Raw genomic sequence first — 19,981 nt, 5'->3', positions numbered from 1 at the left:
GTATAGGTGACATATTCCTTTTACCAATCTAGAACCTCTCTGATTGTAAGTAGTGGTGGGTAGTATTTGCTACATATCAGTACTGGCAGTTTGCATGCATTTTATTTCCTATAATGGGTACTTTATGAGTGTTACTGTACTGAAATTATGACAGATAAATCATTGTCCATTTATTTTAATACTGTAGGTTCAAAATGGCAGGTGCAAGGCCTAAAATCTCTGTCTCCTAAGACAAACCTTGTAAACCCATTCCACTAACCATTTTTATAAGGACTACATTATTCTTCTTTACATAATAACTACATCCAGTTGTCATTGGCCTATAAAACAAAACATATGTACACAATCAGGTCTAAGGACACTGTGTAAATATCTGGCTAAGGTGGGGGTAAACAGGATGTTGGAGTCAGTAGGGGTAAAATCTAAGAGGCAACAAAAATGCAGTTGCAAGCTTCTGCACAGCCAAGGAAACAACCCAGAAAATTCATAGGCAACCAACGGAATGGGAAAAGATAGTTGCAAATGACATATCAGATAAAGGGTTAATATCCAGAATATATAAGGAACTCATCAAACTACACGCCCGAAACACAAACAACCCAGTGAAGAAATGGGCAGAAGATATGAACAGACACTTCTCCAAAGAGGACATCCAGATGGCCAACAGACACATGAAACGATGTTCAGCATCCCTCCTCATCAGGGAAATACAAATCAAAACCACACTGAGATACCACCTCACGCCAGTCAGAGTGGCTAAAATGAGCAAATCAGAGAACTCTAGATGCTGGCGAGGATGTGGAGAAACGGGCACCCTCCTACACTGTTGGTGGGAATGTAAACTGGTACAGCCCATCTGGAAAACAGTGTGGAGGTTCCTCAGGAAACTAACAATAGAACTCCCGTATGACCCAGCAATAGCACTGCTAGGAATTTACCCAAGGGATACAGAAATGCTGATGCATAGGAGCACATGTACCCCAATGTTCATAGCAGCACTCTCCACAATAGCTAAAACATGGAAAGAGCCTAAGTGTCCATCAACAGATGAATGGATCAAGAAGATGTGGTTTATCTATACCATGGAATACTACATGGCAATGAGAAACAATGAAATCTGGCCATGTGTAGCAACATGGATGGACCTTGAGGGTGTTATGCTGAGCGAAATAAGTCAGGCAGAGAAGGACAAATATCATATGTTTGCACGTATAGGAGGATTAGGAGGAACTTGACGGAGGAACAAGGGGGAGAAGAAGGGCGGAAATGGTGGGGGAAAGGGAGAGAGGCAAACCATGAGAGACTCTTGAATGCTGACAAAAACTGAGGACTGATGGATGTGGGGGGAGGGGGGGATGGGCATGGAGGAGGACACTTGTGGGGATGAGCACTGAGTGTTATGTGGAAACTAATTTGACAATAAACTATTAAAAAAAATAAAAAATAAATAAAAACAGCTGTTTCCAATGGAAAAAAAATGCAGTTGCAAACACCTAAGGAATGGCAACATATGGAAAGTCTGGAAGAGAGGGTTTAGGGACACATTCATGGATCCCTACTCTTTATAGAATACAGCTCTAAATTCTAAGGATGGGAAGGTAAGTAAAAGAGTTCAATTCCTCTATTGGTACAGTTTTAATATCTCCTAACTAACATAAAGAATGAGGTATTTGCAAAAAAAAAAAAAAAGATAAAGGATAAGGCAATTTATGTAGGAGAAAGTTACCTGCTGATATTTGTATAAATATTGTCTTTTATTTATTTTTTAATACCCAGTAGTAGAATTTTTTCCAATATCTTTAAATAGTTTGTCAAGTTGGTTTCCGTGTAACACCCAGTGCTCATCCCCAGAAGTGCCCTCCTCCATGCCCATCACCCCCTTCCCCTCNCAGGATTCAAGCTGGCTAGGATGTGGAGAAACAGGAACCCTCCTACATTGTTGGTGGGAATGTAAAATGCAGCCCATCTGGAAAACAGTGTGGAGGTTCCTCAAAAAAAGTTAACACTAGAACTCCCCTATGACCCAGCAATAGCACTGCTAGGAATTTACCCAAAGGATACAGGAGTGCTGATGCATAGGGGCACATGTACACCAGTGTTCAAAAGTATTTTTTAAATCAACAAGAACGCATAATTTATTCCTGGTCTGACACTGGAACAGAATGTTTGCAGCCAGTGTCACCACTAAAAGCCTTTGGCAGCTGGGGCAGTAGATTTGATCTTGAGGGAAGAGAAACACCAGGCTTAACCTGTTTTCTTATCCCATAAGCAGTACAGTGGAGGGAGGATTTTATTTATTTATTTTAAAATTTTTTGATGTTTATTCATTTTTGAGAAACAGAGAGAGAGAGAGAGAGAGAGAGAGAATGAGTGGGGGAGGGGCAGACACAAAATTCAAAGCAGGCTCCAGGCTCGGAGCTGTCAGCACAGAACCCGACATGGGGCTCAAACCCACGAACTGTGAGATCATGACCTGAGCCGAAGTCAGACTCTCAACCAACTGAGCCACCCAGGCACCCCACAGGGAGGATTTTAAATGACAGTGATGAGCTCAGAGTTGAACATGCTACTTAGACTCCCCTTCCAGGTGAGAATAGCAGTGGTAATTAGTCAAATACTAACTTAACAGCTAATATTTGAGTAATACTTTCCAGCCTAAAAAGCATGAGATGTACATTATTTGTTGAATCCTAATACCAATTCTATGAAGTAGGAAAGCAGTCACTGAGATTTCTCAAGAGGAACATATATGAACACTAGGACATAGAGTTACCAGAAAAGACACCATAATTCATAGAAACAAATGAACTCTTCTGGGCAGGAGTGGTAGAACCATAGTAACAGATAACTGGGCCAAAAATAGAGGGTGGGACAGGTAAGGGAGATGGTGCTGGAGACAGTCCCTTACTTTACTGGTTTTTCTAGGTCATTATGCTTTTATGGGAGCCATTCATGTGTGTTCATGAATAACCGTGGGTTTGAATTCCTACCAGGATAAAATCAGCATGTACTTTTTAAAAAATATATTTATTTTCGAGAGAGTTGGGGAGGGGCAGAGAGAGAGTGGGACAGAGGATTCAAAGCAAGCTCTATGCTGACAGCAGAGAGCCCAACATGGGGTTCAAACTCAAAAACCGTGAGATCATCACCTGAGCTGAAGTCAGACGCTCAACCAACTAAGCTACCTGAGTATGTACTTTTAAATGAGCTCAGTCTATTTATTTACTATTCTCTCAGTAAATTTTTAAAAATATCAGCTCTTGACCATCCATGTTCTCAGCAGGATGGAAATAACCAGGAGAGAATAAGAGATCATCTCTTGGGAATTGTGAGCATTTCTGGCAGCTGGCACAGAAAGCAGGCTCCTCTTTAAGAAGAATGTGGCTTAATTTAAGACAATGAGACTTCACAAAAACAAAAAACAGGCTCTGATATCCCTATCATTTTGCCTTTTACATGAGAGTGAGGTTATGTCAAGTGGAAACATCTCTGAACCGGGGGTTGGCAGGNGACATTTCTTGTAATTGATTCTCTCTTCCAGTCGGGGAAATACATTCTGTAGATAAGGGCCTCAGGTGGCCAGTGGGGTCAGATAACTACTTTGCTGTCTCACTGAGCTGGCTTGAGGTCTCCTGGCACAATCTTCGCAGCTCAATTTCTCAGTGTGTCTCAGNTCATCTCTCAGATGCTTAGATCCACATTGCAATACAGTGGGGACTCAACAAATAATTTCATATCAGTAAATAATTGTCAGGAAAAAAAGATTTATTGTAAGAACTCTACATTTTTTTTAACACAACATACAGTGTTGTCTCCAATCAAATCCTTGTGGAATTAGGTACTTTTTAAAAATTTTTTCATAAATGTTTATTAATTTTTGAGAGAGAGAGTGTGTGAAGGGGGTATGAGCAGAGAGAAAACGAGAGAGAATCCCAAGCGGGTTCTGCACCACTAGCACAGAGCTAGATACAGAGTTCGAACTCACAAATGCTGAGATCATTAACTGAGCCGAAATCAAGAGTCTCACACTTAACNTCTTCGCAGCTCAATTTCTCAGTGTGTCTCAGAGCCTAGAAGCTCCTCTCTTCCACCAGCACTGGGGCTAGAATGCAGATGTAGAGAAATACACGCCTCTCTCCTTCACATTACAGCACTGCTGGCAGACCGTGCTGCGCCTAGCTCTCGTACTGAAAGATTTTATGTGTGCGTGGTAGGGAGGGGGTTGCATTGATAGGGAACTGCAGAAGCATACCATGGACAATAATATTAATGAATATAATCACAAACGCTCCTCATTCCTCTACAAATGTCCTCAATAAGAATTCCTCATTGCTATTTTCAGTTTTAGTCTCTCTTCTGATTCTCTGCCTCACTTAACACATTTTTCTCCCCTCAGTGGCGAATCTCAATTTCCAAATTTGCATTGCTTGGTCCATTTACAGTGAGTCACCTCTCTATTTTCAACTCTTCTTCCTGATCATATTCTGTGCAACTTCATGTTCCATGAGCAAACAGGTCATCAAGGAATTTTTACACATAGAGCTGTTTCCTTCAGAGAGACTGCACCATTTTCCTGGTACGTAAAATGACCTGCAGGCAGTTCTCACTTTAAAAGAATTAGTTTGCTTTCTATCTTACTACATGAATATCCCCAATACAATGATGTCAGCTTTTCCATAGCACATTGAAACGTCATTCTGCAGACTTCATAGAAAATAAAACTATGACCTTATCTCGGATCTGCTTGGTCTTCACTCCATAGACAACAGGGTTGAGTGCAGGGGGAATGACAACGTAGAGGTTGGCAAACAGGATGTGGAAAGTGCGGGAGACATTGTATCCAAAGCGATGGGCGAGGATGGAGAAAAAGGCAGGTGTGTAAAACATGAGGATGACGCAGACGTGGGAACCACACGTGCCAAGGGCCTTGTGGCGGGCGTCCCGGGAGGGGAGGCGGAAGACGGCACAGAGGATGAGGCTGTAAGAAACGGCAATGAGAATCACATCTGAGATGACTGTCATGATGGGGACACAAAAGCCGTACCAGATGTTGATGGAGATGTCAGCACAGGCGAGCCGGGCCACACCTATGTGCTCACAGTATGTGTGTGGTATGATGCGTGTCCTGCAGAAAGGCAGGCGTGTGAGCAAGAATACAACTGGCAGGATAATGCAGAAGCTTCGAAAGGAGATGCCCACTGCAATCTTGATGATGGTCCTGGGGGTCAAGATAGTGGTGTACCTCAGGGGGGAGCAGATGGCTGCGTAGCGATCAAATGCCATGGCCAGGAGTATAGCCGAGTCCAGCACAAAGCTGCAGTGCAGAAAGAATAACTGGGTCAGACAACCAGGAAAACTGATTTTCTGGGGACCAAGCCAGAAGATGGTAAGGGTTTTGGGGACACAAGTGGTAGACAGTATCAGATCTGTCATGGCCAGCATGGAAAGGAAAAAGAACATAGGTGCATGAAGACTGTGCTCCACAGCGATGAGGTAGAGAAGGATACTATTGCCCACAACGGCCATGAGATAGATAAAGCAGAAGGGGAGGCTGATCCAGACGTGGTACCGCTCGAGGCCGGGGATGCCCAAAAGGGTGAAGTCACCTGTGTTGTCGCTACTCAGGTTGTACATGGCCGGTGTGGTCCGGTGAGTAGATTTTGTATCTGAAAAACAAACTGTGTATAATGAACCTGAGAAAATTGTATCATAATTCTTCCTCCACTCTCTCTTTTGGTCTAGTTCTTTTCTTCCATATCTGCCTATAAAGAAGCTCCCAGTTCTAATAAGAACAATACCTATGTCTTGAAAAAGATTCTTCATTATAAAGAAAGAAGAGGAAAGGAAAGGAAAGGAAAGGAAAGGAAAGGAAAGGAAAGGAAAAGAAAGAAGAGGAAAGGAAAGGAAAGGAAAGGAAAGGAAAGGAAAGGAAAGGAAAGGAAAGGAAAGGAAAGGAAAGGAAAGGAAAGGAAAGGAAAAAGGAATGGAAAGGAAAGGAAAAAGGAAAAGAAAAGAAAGGAAAGGAAAAGAAAAGAAAAGAAAAGAGGAAAGGAAAGGAAAGGAAAGAAAAGGAAAGGAAAGGAAAAGAAAAAAGGAAATAAAAAGGAAAGAAAGAGAGGAAAGAAAAGAAAAAAGGAACGGAAAGGAAAGGAAAAAAAGGGAAGGGAAGGGAAGAAAAGATTTCCCAGACATGACATTCTTAGTAGTAATCACATAGTCACTCTGGAATCTTCCAACTGCACAATATTATATTCCCATGTTAATGACCAAGTGTTCCTTGGGTCAAAGTAATTTGTTTCTAAATAGACTTGAGTATAGAGAAAAATAACCACATGCAGAGAAACAAAGAAGCTAAGAAAGTGGGAGGCAATTGGGAAAATAGAGTCCATGCTTTACAAAGTATCTCTCATTTAGAACAATCATCTGAGATATGTATTTCTTTCCCAACAAAAGCAGCTCAACTTTATTGCAAGAAAGCTAAGGGGAGCAGGGTACGTGAGTGTCTCTGAAGGAATCCCCACTGCTGCGTAGGACTGTCAGGCCTGTCTGAAAGGCAGGAGAGGATCAGCGTCCTGCCCCATTTGGTCCATTTTGGTACCAGGGATCCAGGCACTTCCTACTTGGAGCCCTGGTAAGAAAGAAGCTGTAGTGTTTTTTACCAGGGTCTTCTTGTTGAGCAGGTCAACGTCAGATTCAACTCTTCCCAACTTATTGAGCACCCTGCTGACTGCTTTCGAGCATCCTTCATAGGTCATGCCCACAGAGGACTCATGCTTCAGCATGGCTATGGATGTAGTCTGAGATAAATATTTTTTATAATCTATTTTTTTTACAGAATCTGAAACCTGAGAAATAATCTTACCTAAGATCTCATCTCTAATAACTGGCAGAGCCAAGATAATTGGGTAGTACTCCTTTGTGCTGTGGTGCCATGCCAGGTGATTGCCTCAGGTGACACACTGTCGGTTGCCAAGGACTGAGAAGAGGCATGGGATATAGAGACCACAGTATGGAGAAGCTTAACACTCAAACTGCAGTGTGTCCAGCACACTAACCTGATGCCAATTGCACTTACTCTCCTGATATTCATAGTGCTTGGCATTTGCCGGCCAGAATGTTCCTGAGACTGATGTTTGTTGCCTCACCATGGAGAACAATATGGAAATAGTTATACAGCTCAGCCTCCAGCTCCCCTCTTAGGATTTAAGAGGAAGTTGGTTTAACTGTGCTTTTTGGTCATTAAGTATGTATTTATATTATTACATTTTAAAATAATATTTAAGAGGTTAACTTGTATGTAAGAATGTTGTAGTTGACATTTGTCACATTAGCCCATTTATCATCGTTTCCAAAATAAGAAAAAAGAATCTTTATAATGTTTTGAGTGAAAATCAACTATCCAGAATAGCAGTATGATATAAGCGTGTTGTTTATTTATTTACTTATTTATTTGTTTATTTATTTACTTACTTATCTACTTATTAGAGAGAGCTCAAGCACAGGAGTGGAGCAGAGGGAAAGAGAGAGAATCAATGTGAAGCCCAATGCAAGGTTGGATCCCATGATCCTGGGATTATGACCTGTGCTGAACCCAAGAGTTAGACACTTCACCAACTGAGCTACCCAGGTGCCCCTAAGTAGTATTATTATACCCCTTTTATAGAGACTAATACAGGTGATAAGTTGTCTATTTGAGTAAGACCAAAATCCAGATACTTCGGACTTCAAATTGTGTTTTAAACTATTCTATCATACTTCCCCAAACTACACATATGTGGTTAAAAAAAAAAAGGAAAGGGAAACACACACACACACACACACACACACACACACCTTTTAAAAGACATGTATTCAAAGAGAGTGATTGAGGGACCTCTAGTGGAAAAAATATAGAATTGCTACAACCTAAATCCCAGGTCAAGATAAAAGCAAACAAACAATTTCTATAACAAAACTAATATTTTTGGAAAACTCCACAATACTACGCAAATCTGAAGCTCTTTACACTTATGTAAAGTGTATCTTATGTTAAGTGAAATCACTTCCACAATCCTCTTAAAACAGTATGAGATAGGTAATAATGTTACCTACAGTTTGAAGGTGCAGAAACTGAGGCACAGAAAAGTTAAGTAACCTGCTGAAGGCCACATGACAAGCAAATGTTAGAGCTCCAAATAAAACCTAAGAAGTCTTTACATAAACTGTCATGTAATAAAATTCTATGGCAAATGGCACATGCGTGATATCTGTATAGCAGAAGATATAAAATTAAATCGCATAAAGAAAACACAGACAAATACTGTATGACCTCAAAAACAAATGCTGAGTTTGCAAACTAAAACAACATAGACAACAATAACACGAAAGCATGGAACTCATAGACATGGAGAACAGATTGGTGATTGATGGAGGCGGGTGCAGGAGGTGAGTGAAATGGCTAAAGCTAGTCAAATGTACAAACTTCTAGTTATAAAGTAAATGAGTCCTGGGGATGGAAGGTACAGCATGGTGACTTGGGTTAGTAATAATTTAATGTAAAAACAGATGAACATAAGGGAAGAGAAGCAAAAATAATATGAAAACATAGAGAGGGATGAAACATAAGACATTCTTAAATACAGAGAACAAACTGAAGGTTGGTTGAGGGGTTGTGGGTGGGGGGATGGGCTAAATGGGCAAGGGACATTAAGGAGGGCACTTGTTTGTCCATCAGCTGACGAATAGATCAAGAAGATGTGGTTTATCTATACAACGTAATACCACATGGCAATGAGAAAGAATGAAATTTGGGCATGTGTAGCAACATGGATGGAACTTGAGGGTATTATGCTGAGCGGAATAAGTCAGGCAGAGAAGGACAGATACCATACGTTTGCACGTATAGGTGGATTAGGAGGAACTTAACCAAGGACCATGGGGGAGAAGGGGAAAAATAGTTGGGAAGAGGGAGGGAGACAAACCATGAGAGACTCCTGAATGCTGAGAACAAACTGAGGGCTGATGGGAGTGGGGGAGAGGGGAAGGGGCACGATGGGCATAGAGGAGGGCACTTGTTGGGATGAGCATTGGGTGTTAGATTGAAACCAACTTGACAATAAACTATTTAAGAAAAAAATAAAATAAAATGCAAAAAAAAAAAAAAAGGAGGGCACTTGTTTGGATGAGCACTGGGTGTTATATACAGAAAATAAAAATTCTATTCCTGAAATCATTATTGCACTATATGCTAACTAACTTGGATGTAAACTTATATAAACAAACAAAGAAATAAATGTATTGTGTACTTGAAACTTGCTAANAACTTAACCAAGGACCATGGGGGAGAAGGGGAAAAATAGTTGGGAAGAGGGAGGGAGACAAACCATGAGAGACTCCTGAATGCTGAGAACAAACTGAGGGCTGATGGGAGTGGGGGAGAGGGGAAGGGGCACGATGGGCATAGAGGAGGGCACTTGTTGGGATGAGCATTGGGTGTTAGATTGAAACCAACTTGACAATAAACTATTTAAGAAAAAAATAAAATAAAATGCAAAAAAAAAAAAAGGAGGGCACTTGTTTGGATGAGCACTGGGTGTTATATACAGAAAATAAAAATTCTATTCCTGAAATCATTATTGCACTATATGCTAACTAACTTGGATGTAAACTTATATAAACAAACAAAGAAATAAATGTATTGTGTACTTGAAACTTGCTAAGATCTTCAAAATTCTCATCACAAGAAAAAAAATTGCAACTATGTGTGGTAATACACCAATTGGTAAAATACCAATTTGTTCTTCAACAACCTTGAACTCTCCAAGGTATTGATGTTTTCAGTACTTTTCATTCATTATCCTGGTGTCTCTGCATTCATCTTTTCTAGATTAAACTCTTTTCTTTTAATTTTTTAAAATGTTATTTCATTTATTTTGAGAGAGAGAGAGATAGAGCAGGGGAGGGACAGAGACAGAGGGAGACAGAATCCCAAACAAGCTCCACACCACCCATGCGAAGCCCAACATGGGGCTTGAACCCATGAACCGTGAGATCATGACCTGAGCCAAAATCAAGAGTTGGACGCTTAACTGAATGAGCCATCCAGGCACCCCAGGTTAAATTCTAATTCATCATGTCAAACACTCTCTTACACATATTTTGCTTGACCTTGATCCACTGACTTTCCATCACATATACATGCAAAACTCAACTCCTAGAGTCACCAATCTAATAAGTCCTTCAGATCATGATGGAAGGTCACTTAACTAGACATGTTTGTGTTCCCATAATTTCATAATCATCAACCTTAAACTTCACTCCCAACACTGCCTGATGACCCAGCAACATGATTGTGTTCAGCTCAGTCTCCCTGGATGACTTTTTTTCTACTTTTCTCCAAACACATCCACCAACTCCAACTCCCTCTTTCTCCACAGATAATCTTTCATTTTACTTCACAGAAAAATTCAAAGACATTGTATATGAAATCATGTAAGATAGCCTCATATCTGTGTGTGTGTGTGTGTGCATTTGTCTTCAACCTACACTTTCTAAAAGTTTATTCCTTCCACATTTAAACAATGAAAATGTGCTCAAGTATTTTCTGGTCTAAATTACACAGAAACAATGATCTTCTCTCATTCATAGCTAGGTAAGTACTTTTCTACACCACTTCCATTCTTCTCATCTCCTGGGCCGACTGAGCAACCCAGGCACCCCAAATAATTTTATTTCTGATTCTAGTTTAAATTCTCTAAACTTACTATTTACTAAATAAATGATGTTTAAAGCGTTGCACACAAGGTCCTGTTTGAAAAGGGACCTTTGTAATTTTTAAGCCAAGGCTCTCCCTACCCCACCTCTGTTTTCCCTTCTATTTATATTCTATTAAAGTACAGTTTAGTTAATAAGTGTCTAAAATCATAAAGTGAGTGAGTGAAGAATAACACACACACATACATACACACACACAAAATACTAGGCAAAGTTTACACAAGGTCACATCATTGCTACTTCTTAAGAACCTAGATTTTAGAGTCAAGTATCAGATTTGCATTTGATCTGATCTGAAAAAACAGTGCCTGATTTGATTTGATCCGAAAAAACAGTTTTTTCACTACTCCAAACAAGTTATTTGAGGTCTTTAAAGTGCTTGTTTCCTCACAGAATTGTTGTGGGCATTACATGAGAAACATCCTTAGCTCAGCGTTAACCTATCAATAGTGACCATTATTATAAGGTAATTGTTATTACAAACTCTTGCAAATATACACGGATGCCAGAAAACCGCACAGTAACAGAAAATTTCAAATCACACAGAAAACAGAGTTGGAGTCCGCTCTTCCAGATCCAAGTTCTCAGACCATGTGGTCTTGGATGTTGGGTTGTGTCCTGAAGACAGCTCGAGTCCTACTTGTTCCCACCTGCCCCATTCATCCACCCTCGGGCCACCCCCTGAGATAGTTTACATCCGGCACCCAGTCCTGCACACTGTATTTCATGGGGAAAACCGGATTGAGCCCACCCCTGTCTTTTCCTAGCATCTCCTTACCCCTCCTCTTGTTCCCCACTAAGTCCTTCCGTTAGCTGTCCCAGGGTCCCAACCTGAGCTCTCCACTTGCTTCCCCAACACTCACCGAACCCAGACCTCTGGTGAGGACCAAGGATGCACAGAAATGGCAGCTTGAGGCAACCAATCCTCTTATTCCTTTTCCTGGACTTCAGAGGGGACACTCAAAACTAGTGGGTCCCTGAGAGACCACGGCCATACACCCAGTCGGTGAGCTGTGGACTGCACAGGAAGCACTTCCCAGGCGACTAGCTCCTGAGACTCAGAGGTCCTGAAGGCCGGGGTGGTCTGTCCCTGCAGACTCCTGTCTTCTAAGACAGGCAGTATCCTGAGCCAGCAGAGCCCCCTGGGGCTTGTGAAATGGCAAGCCAGTCTCTGCCACTGTGCACGTGCGTGTGTGTGTGTGTGTGTGTGTGTGTGTGTGTGTGTGTGAGACAGAGAGAGAGAGAGAGGAACAGAGAGGGTGGGGGGACTTGCATGTCTCTAAGTTACTCTGTTTACATTATAAGCATTCAGTCAGTTGTGTAAGTATACGTAAGGATCATTTTAGTATGAAAATGCAAATAGACCTGTGGGAGGAGGGGTACCGATTCTGGTTTCTGATTCAAGCCTAAAAAGAGAATGTCTTCGATATCACAGATCAGCCCTATCGATCAAATGTTAGAACCGTCATGTAAAACTCCTTACACACATGCTGGCCAGCCCTAACAACTGACATTTTAAAATATTTTTAGAACCACGTTCTTCTTCTGTCACTACTCTTCAGCCCCTGGTCACCTCTGTGACTGGACCCTCCTCATTGATCTAAAGATCTCAGTTCCACCCCTCTGATTCATCCTCTGCTCTCAAGCCATAATAATCTTGCTGAAATAGAAATATGATCATCATTCTTGCCAAGCTGATAAAGCCATTAGTATAAAAGAAATCCCAATTAGCATCACATACAAGATGGAGCGATTCCAGGCCCTTGACTTCCTCCTCTGCAGCGACACCTCCCGCCACTCATCTCTCAAACACCCTAAATTCCATACTAATCTATTTGGAGTTCCAAATACACATTAAAATGTTGCAAGCACTATCCCTTTGCATATGGTGTTCTTTCTTTCTAGAATACCCTTCCTATTTTGTGCCTGGGTGGCTCAGTCGGTTAAGCGTCGTGACTTTGGCTCAGGTTGTGATCTCGCGGTTCATGGGCTTGAGCCCCAGGGCAGGCCCTGTGCTGACAGCTCAGAGCTTGGAGCCTGCTTCAGATTCTGTGTCTCCCTCTCTCTCTGCCCTTTTCCTGCTAGTGCTCCATCTCTCTCTCTCTCTCTCTGTCAAAAATAAATAAACATCAAAAAATTAGAATACCCTTCCTATTCTTTTCTGTCGGACTCAGCTTAAAATTTAGCATCACCAACCCAGCAATAGCACTGCTAGGAATTTACCCAAGGGATACAGAAATGCTGAGGCATAGGAGCACATGTACCCCAATGTTCATAGCAGCACTCTCCACAATAGCCAAAACACAGAAAGAGCCTAAGTGTCCATCAATGGATGAATGGATCAAGAAGATGTGGTTTATCTATACCATGGAATACTACATGGCAATGAGAAACAATGAAATCTGGCCATGTGTAGCAACATGGATGGACCTTGAGGGTGTTATGCTGAGCAAAATAAGTCAGGCAGAGAAGGACAAATATCATATATTTGCACATTTAGGAGGATTAGGAGGAACTTAACTGAGGACCATGGGGGAGAAAAAGGGGGGAAATGGTGGGGGAAAGGGAGAGAGGCAAACCATGAAAGACTCTTGAATACTGAGAAACAAACTGAGGACTGATGGATGTGGGGGGGAGGGGGGAGATGGGCATGGAGGAGGGCACTTCTGGGGATGAGCACTGGGTGTTATATGGAAACCAACTTGACAATAAACTATTTGTAAAACAAAAAAATTTAGCATCACCATTTGGAAAATAACCCCTACCCCATCACTCCCCCCTGACTTTACGCCTGCCTTAGCACTAATCACACTATGTTACAATTATCTCTTTAGCTCTTTGTTTCTGCTTCTAGAATACAAGTTTCTGGATGATAAGGATCTTACTCTTGATGCTCATTATCAGTTTTCTATGGTTGTTCACAAAGTAGGGATTCAACTATGTTCTCATTTATTAGTAGTAAAAGCAATATAATTAGCATCTATTTTATGACATTTATTTTATAGCATTTTATACATTGAAGTTACTATTATAATACCAGTTAGAAACTAATTTTACATTGCTCAATGCATCTTGGAAAGGCTTGAAATGTATACCTGTATTTTTTACAAATATCACCCCTCCTTAATTACCTATCTCTTCACAAACTCTTCATGGTCACTGTCTTCCTAAGGATATAATATAGAGAAGAAAAGAGAAGGACTAACATGAAACATGAAACTTACATGAAAATCTCTCCTTTATTTTAACATTTCTATAGTCTTACTTTAGTTCAAACCCCTACCTTATCCCAGTTTCTTTTTCAGAAAAATTTACATCCCATGACAAGCATGATAAGTAGAGAGGAAATAAAGAATTATGGCATCTAATTGCTGTCCTTGATTTACTCTTGTCTTTGGGGAAGTGCTTGCCATGTTTTCTATAAATGCCCTCATTTATTCATATAGCACATTTTAGGAAACAGCTGTTATTCTGAGTAAAGTTAATGGTGCCCAGACACAGTATGGGTATCATGACTTATATGTGGAGCCTAGGGCATTTTAGTGCTGATAGCCCGGTGTACACAGGGAACCCCAAGGTCAGATGACAAAGCATCACAAAGACAAAGTATTCGGGTTATAAATATTAACAAGAATGGTGATTTCATAATATGTTCACAGGGGCACCTGTGTGGCTGAGTTGGCTAAGTAGTTAAGCATCTGACTCTTGATGTCGGCTCAGGTCATGATCTCATGGTTTGTAAGTTGGAGCCCCATGTCTCTCTCTCTCTCTGCCCCTCTCCCACTCAAAATAAATAACTAAACTTTTAAAAAACTATGTTCACAAAATTTATGATACTCCTCTCTTCAAGGGATAGAGCTTAATCCCTCTCCAACTGAGTATGGGTTGGACTTAGTGATTCATCTCTAACAAATGGCATATGGTGGATGTATGCCTTCTGAGAGTAGGCTGTGGAAGACATTGAAGATTCCTTTTTTGCTATCTCTCCTGAATTGCCCACTCTGGGAGAAGCCCGACTTGGAGACATGAGGACACTCAAACAACCTGCATTCCGTTTTTTGCTAACACACAGCGCTACCTAGTGATCGTCTCAGAAATAGCTCTTCCAGCATCAGCCAAGCCTTCCAACATCTGCAACCCCAGCAAAATCCGTACTGCAACCAGTAAGACACCCAAGACAGAAGCTTCTAGGCAGGTCACTCGTGAGTTCTTGACATACAGAGACTGTGATGATCAATGTTTATTGTTGACTTTTGAAGTAACTTCTTACACAGTATAGATAACTGATATGAAAAGGAACACAGGTTATCCTGCGTAGTCCTCCCTATGGATAAGGAATTGAAAGTCAGGACATTGTAACTGCTGTTACTAACCACTGGACTACTTAAAGATAATCCACTACACTTACATTTAAATTATCCCCCTTTGAAACTTACCTCAACAGGGGAGGTCACCAGTAGTGTGAAATACAGTAAGCACCAGGTGTGATGTGATATCTGTAAAAAGATTGCAAGATCACTTTTTTTACACAACAAACATTTATTTATGATAAGAATAATATATCGGTCTCAGGAAACCAGGCATTGTGCTACAGAAATAAGTATCAGTATTTCACTTAAGGACATAATCTACTAAGGTCAACAACAGGTTTGTAAAAATGAAATTTCAATACAGAATGAAACTAATAGGAAAACCCTAGATGCATGGAACTGCACCAAGCACTAATACCACAGTCCGGGGATAAGAAAAGATCTTGAGGAACAAGTGAACTTAATATGAGTCTTGAGGATGGAAAAAGTTTAAAGGAAAACAGAAAAAAGACACTTCAGGCCAAAAGACCAGTATGTACAAAAGATTAGAGGTGTGGCAGGATACAATGTGGTCTGGGACATGGGTGTCACTTAGCAGACCCGGGGACATTTTGGGTCATGTGTGTTACTTAGCAGACTCGGGTACATTTGCTAAAGTGCTGAGAAATGAAACTAGCCTGGGGTGCTGGCAACCAATCCTGCACACATTCAGTACAGATATACTGAGTCTCTGCTGGGAACAAGGCACTCTGCTGCCTGCCGGGAGATGCAATACCTCTCCTCACCACACATTCAGTCCACTGAGGAAGAATATATTCTTTAAATAATCAACAGATTATGTATGTAAACAAAATCACTACCTTTGGTAACTGTTATGAAAATCTGTAGGATGTTACAAAAGTCAATTAACAGAGGTATCTGATCAGACCTGGGGATGATAAGAAAAGATTCTGGAAGAAAAGTATTTTAAAGAGGATGTCAATATTAACTAAAAGCTAATAAAATAGATAATATTTACTGGGTTCTGCTATATGTCAATTACAGGGCCAAATCCTTTAGAAACATTATCAAATTTAGTCCTTCCTCTCTCTCAGTCTCCATATTACAGATAAGAACAATGATACACAGAAAGTTTATCCAGTTGCTCAGCTGCTAAGTGGAGAATCTCCTACCTTAGATAGTCTGGCTCCTGAACCCTACTTCTGCTTCACGTTACACCACATTATCTCCAGTAGGCTAAGGAAAAAGGGAGAACATTCCAGATACAGAGAAAAGTATACACAAAGCCTCTTAGGCAAGAAGGAGGAAGATGTGAATACAAGCTCCTTAGAAGCAAGTATTTTGTTTTCAGTTGGGCTCATATACTTAAATATATTGAACAGGAGTTTAACAAGTTATGGGCAGTAAAGCTTTTTACAGTGAGTAAATAAATAGCCCGTTCAAGAAACCATCTTGAAAGATGACGTTCAGCTTAGTGGACACATTCCCTGCCCCAACTTCCCATTCTCGGGTATGCATTCATCCAGCCACCACCTGCTGGTAACGTCTCCAGGGCAGCATGGAGGAGGTAGTGGGTAGAAAGGCTTGAGCCCAAGCACTGATTGCTGGCTGCAGTATACAACTCCAGCAGGCCCACTGGATGAATCAAGAAGTGCATTTAAGCATCCAGGCTCCAGGCTCCTAATGTGTGCATGGAGATCTTCCCAGCTCACAGGGTTTGAAAAACGATTTGTGATGCTGTATGTAAGGCACTTGGCACACTGTTTGGCACGTTACATGACAATCACTTTTAAATTTTTTATTTTATTCTAGTAACTGTGTAACAGGGACTATGGATGCAGATATGACCAAGGCATTTTTTTTTTCGTTTTTACTGTCCTCAGGGAAATCACAGATTCATGGGGCAGCAGGCAATTCCAGGACAGAGTGATGAGGTAATATGACCTTAAAAGGCACAGGGAGCTGTGAGGATACAGAGGATGCTGACCTAATTCAAAAAGAGAGCAAGCTGGTAAAGAATTTTATGTTAGAATTATGTTTTTAGGGGGAAACAGGCAAATCATGGGATTAGAAACATACTAGTCAGAGAGAACATTGTTTCAAATGTGCAGTAGCAAAGGAGAACCTGGTGAGAGTAGAGAAACATCTGGATGTGAGTGAGACTTAGAGATAACGTGGAGATCACAAGAATTTGGAAAGGGCAGCAAAAACTTGCCCTTTGTGTTCTGGAACTTGGATCTTATTCTCAAGGCTATGGGATGAAGGGGATCATGGGAGGTTTTGCTTGGGAGATGACAGAATAAAATCGATGTATTGGAAAGTCCACCCTGGCTGTCATATGGACTTGCTGGTGGAATGGAGTAAGATGCATTGGAATGAAGCTTTAGAGGCAGCACACTTAGTCAGAACTTTCACCAGAGTCCAGGCAGAGATGATGAGGAGCTAGGCGGGCTGAGAAGACACAAGAATGAATTAAATAATGGCACCTCCAGAGTCTGGGTGAAGCTAGGGAGGTGCCGAGGATGCAAATTTTAAGGCTGAATTCACTCTTAAGGTCTTAAGTGTTCTCTTAATTTTTCCACCCTAGGCACTTCTATGGGACTCAAGGTATTCTTGCCAGTTCAGCAGGAAAGGAATTAAGTATTTTCTTGACTGATTTATCCCTGTCTGCAGTTTAAAGGGAGACAGGACCAGGAACCAAGTCCCAGAGGTCACTCCCTTGGGATTTTCCAAGAGCAATAAATGATCCTAGGCTCATTCTGCATTTTATGCAGTGGGAGTCTCCCCTCTGTTGAGGGAATGGATGGAGGTGACCGAGCTAGGTGGCGCAGCTAACAGGTTGGGCCATTTCCTGTGAACTTGGACACAGACATATAGCAGTTAACGATAATCACTTACATTGCGAGAAGCCATTCCTGTGTCTGTGGACTGGCCACGTGAGCTGGAGGTAAAAGAAGTGACTATTTGAGAGTGTACTTTTTTTGACTACCCTTCCCCATGATCTTCATTCTCTGAATCTGCATTTTCCCTCTGCTCTGCTTGCAGTAATTTCTGCCTATCTCTAGGCTCAGCCTCCTCTTGCTGCTTCTAAGAAAAATAATCACACCTGTACCATGCTCTCTGAGCCTCCCACAGTGATATTTTAGATGATCTCATTCTAGTGTGCTGCTCACAGGAGAGAGCACGATAAGGACACCAGCAGTCCACCCCAAGGCAAGGAGACAGTCTCTTAATAGGGTCTATTTGAAGAGAGTGCTCTGATCTTTTAACCGTAGGTGGAACTTCAGATCTGAGCTGTGCCTGAGTGGGTAGTCTGGGGAAAGGGAGCTCTCGATAGATCCCGGAAGCTACGGATTCTATGGTTGCTCCTCAAATCTTACCCTCTGTGGGTGGCTAAACCTGACTTTGACTTATCAATATCCTGTCTATGAAGTCCAGGCTCATGCCCACAGCTTCTTCCATTTTAAAAGCATGAGACACTATATGAGACGTGTTATTTTGTTCAGCAAGTCAGTCTTTTTAAGTAAAGAGAATGGTCTGGTTTTCAACATTAAATAATATTAGGAAGATAATATGAAGTAAAGAACAAGTGTATTATGTACTGTTCTATACACACCTCTTTTCTTTGGTAAATGTAATTCCCTATTCTTTGCCATGCCAATTTATGGTGTTAATGAATATTTCAAGTGATGGTAATCAATACCAGACTAACCAGTTTATTTTAAACAGTCCAAGGGCAACTATAGATAGGTCATTGGCCTGAAGCTAGCCCAAGAGAATGTTAGATTACTGTGGATTAGAAAGGATATTGGGAAAACTCCTCTAAAGGTGGAAGATATATGGCCTCCTGGGTGGCTTAGTCAATTAAACTTCCTACTTTGGCTCAGATCATGATCTCACAGTTGGTGAGTTAAACTGCATCATGCCCTGTGCTGACAGCTCAGATCCCAGAGCCTGCTTCAGATTCTGTCTCCCTCTCTCATTGCCCCTCCATGCTCCCCCCTCTGTCTCTCTCTCTAAAAAAAAAAAAAAAAATTAAATATGGAAGATATAAATCAAATAACTTTTAAAGGAAGCTTGCATTTTTTAGTGCTGTGTTTAATAACAACAAACAACTTCATCATATTATTGTCATATATTTTACAATAGTAAAATAATATATTTTTCCATAGAATGGAAAACTGAAGCTATCAAGACAAAACAAAAAATAAAATAAAATCACCTATTAGTTTACTACACAGATATAACAATAATTATTTTCATGTTTAATTTTCTCAAGGTTCTTCTTTCTGATCATGTTTCTTTAAAAAAATGAAGTCTGAATGTATTAATAAAGAAAATTCTGAGATAGAAACAATGTTTTTGAATAATCTAGGCGACAGTCCCATTCTAAGTTTCAGAGAAGTACATCCTGTGCTGTCACCAGCTACATCCATTCTCAGGTAGCAACATCCCCATCTGTCATGATAGTGTTCATAATTTAATGTAATCTTTCACTATTGAAACTTCAAAGCAAAGGATATCTGTGATCAATGTTTAATAATTTATTTACCAAACACAAAACCCTATACTGGCATCGTGGTTCTATAAATTATACCCTGATATGCAGGATTCTATTTTACAGGCTTTGAACTCTTTTCCCTTTTATGAACATGTAGCTATCTCTATACGTATTGCAGGTCAGTAATAGATGTTTAGTTGATCAGTAGATCAATAGTTGATTAAGTAAATATGCGTGGCAGATAACAGCAGGATTGTGGTTTAACTAGTTCAATTGGGGAAAAAATTTTCATTTTTATTTGTTTTTAATAGTCTTTACAAAAATTTTTAATTTTCTTCCATTTCTTAAAATGTTTAGTCAGAGAATACAGATTATTATTACAAGTTTTAAAATTTCGTATGACCATCATTTTTCATTT

At 40.7% G+C, this 19,981-nt stretch overlaps 1 protein-coding gene across 2 annotated transcripts; it reads right to left on the bottom strand.

The window, feature by feature from the left end:
• Positions 1-4,692: 4,692 nt before the first annotated feature.
• On the bottom strand, positions 4,693-8,385 carry LOC144241201 (olfactory receptor 52H1-like). 2 transcript variants are annotated; one of them, XM_077775696.1, is made up of 2 exons: positions 8,369-8,385; positions 4,693-5,620 (listed from the first exon to the last, which is right to left on the bottom strand). In XM_077775696.1, the coding sequence occupies exons 1-2, from the start codon at positions 8,383-8,385 to the stop codon at positions 4,693-4,695; spliced, it is 945 nt and encodes a 314-aa protein (XP_077631822.1). The 2 variants fall into 2 exon arrangements, with proteins under 2 accessions (XP_077631822.1, XP_077631829.1); XM_077775703.1 differs by lacking the exon at positions 8,369-8,385 and having other exon boundaries at positions 4,693-5,634.
• Between the last annotated feature and the right edge of the window lie 11,596 nt (positions 8,386-19,981).

This window comes from Crocuta crocuta, unplaced genomic scaffold, assembly GCF_008692635.1.
Source record: "Crocuta crocuta isolate KB4526 unplaced genomic scaffold, BGI_CrCroc_1.0 scaffold504, whole genome shotgun sequence".
NCBI classification, from domain to species: domain Eukaryota; kingdom Metazoa; phylum Chordata; class Mammalia; order Carnivora; family Hyaenidae; genus Crocuta; species Crocuta crocuta.
Note: the sequence above shows the minus strand (reverse complement) of the source record. Positions and strands in the feature narration are given on the sequence as shown.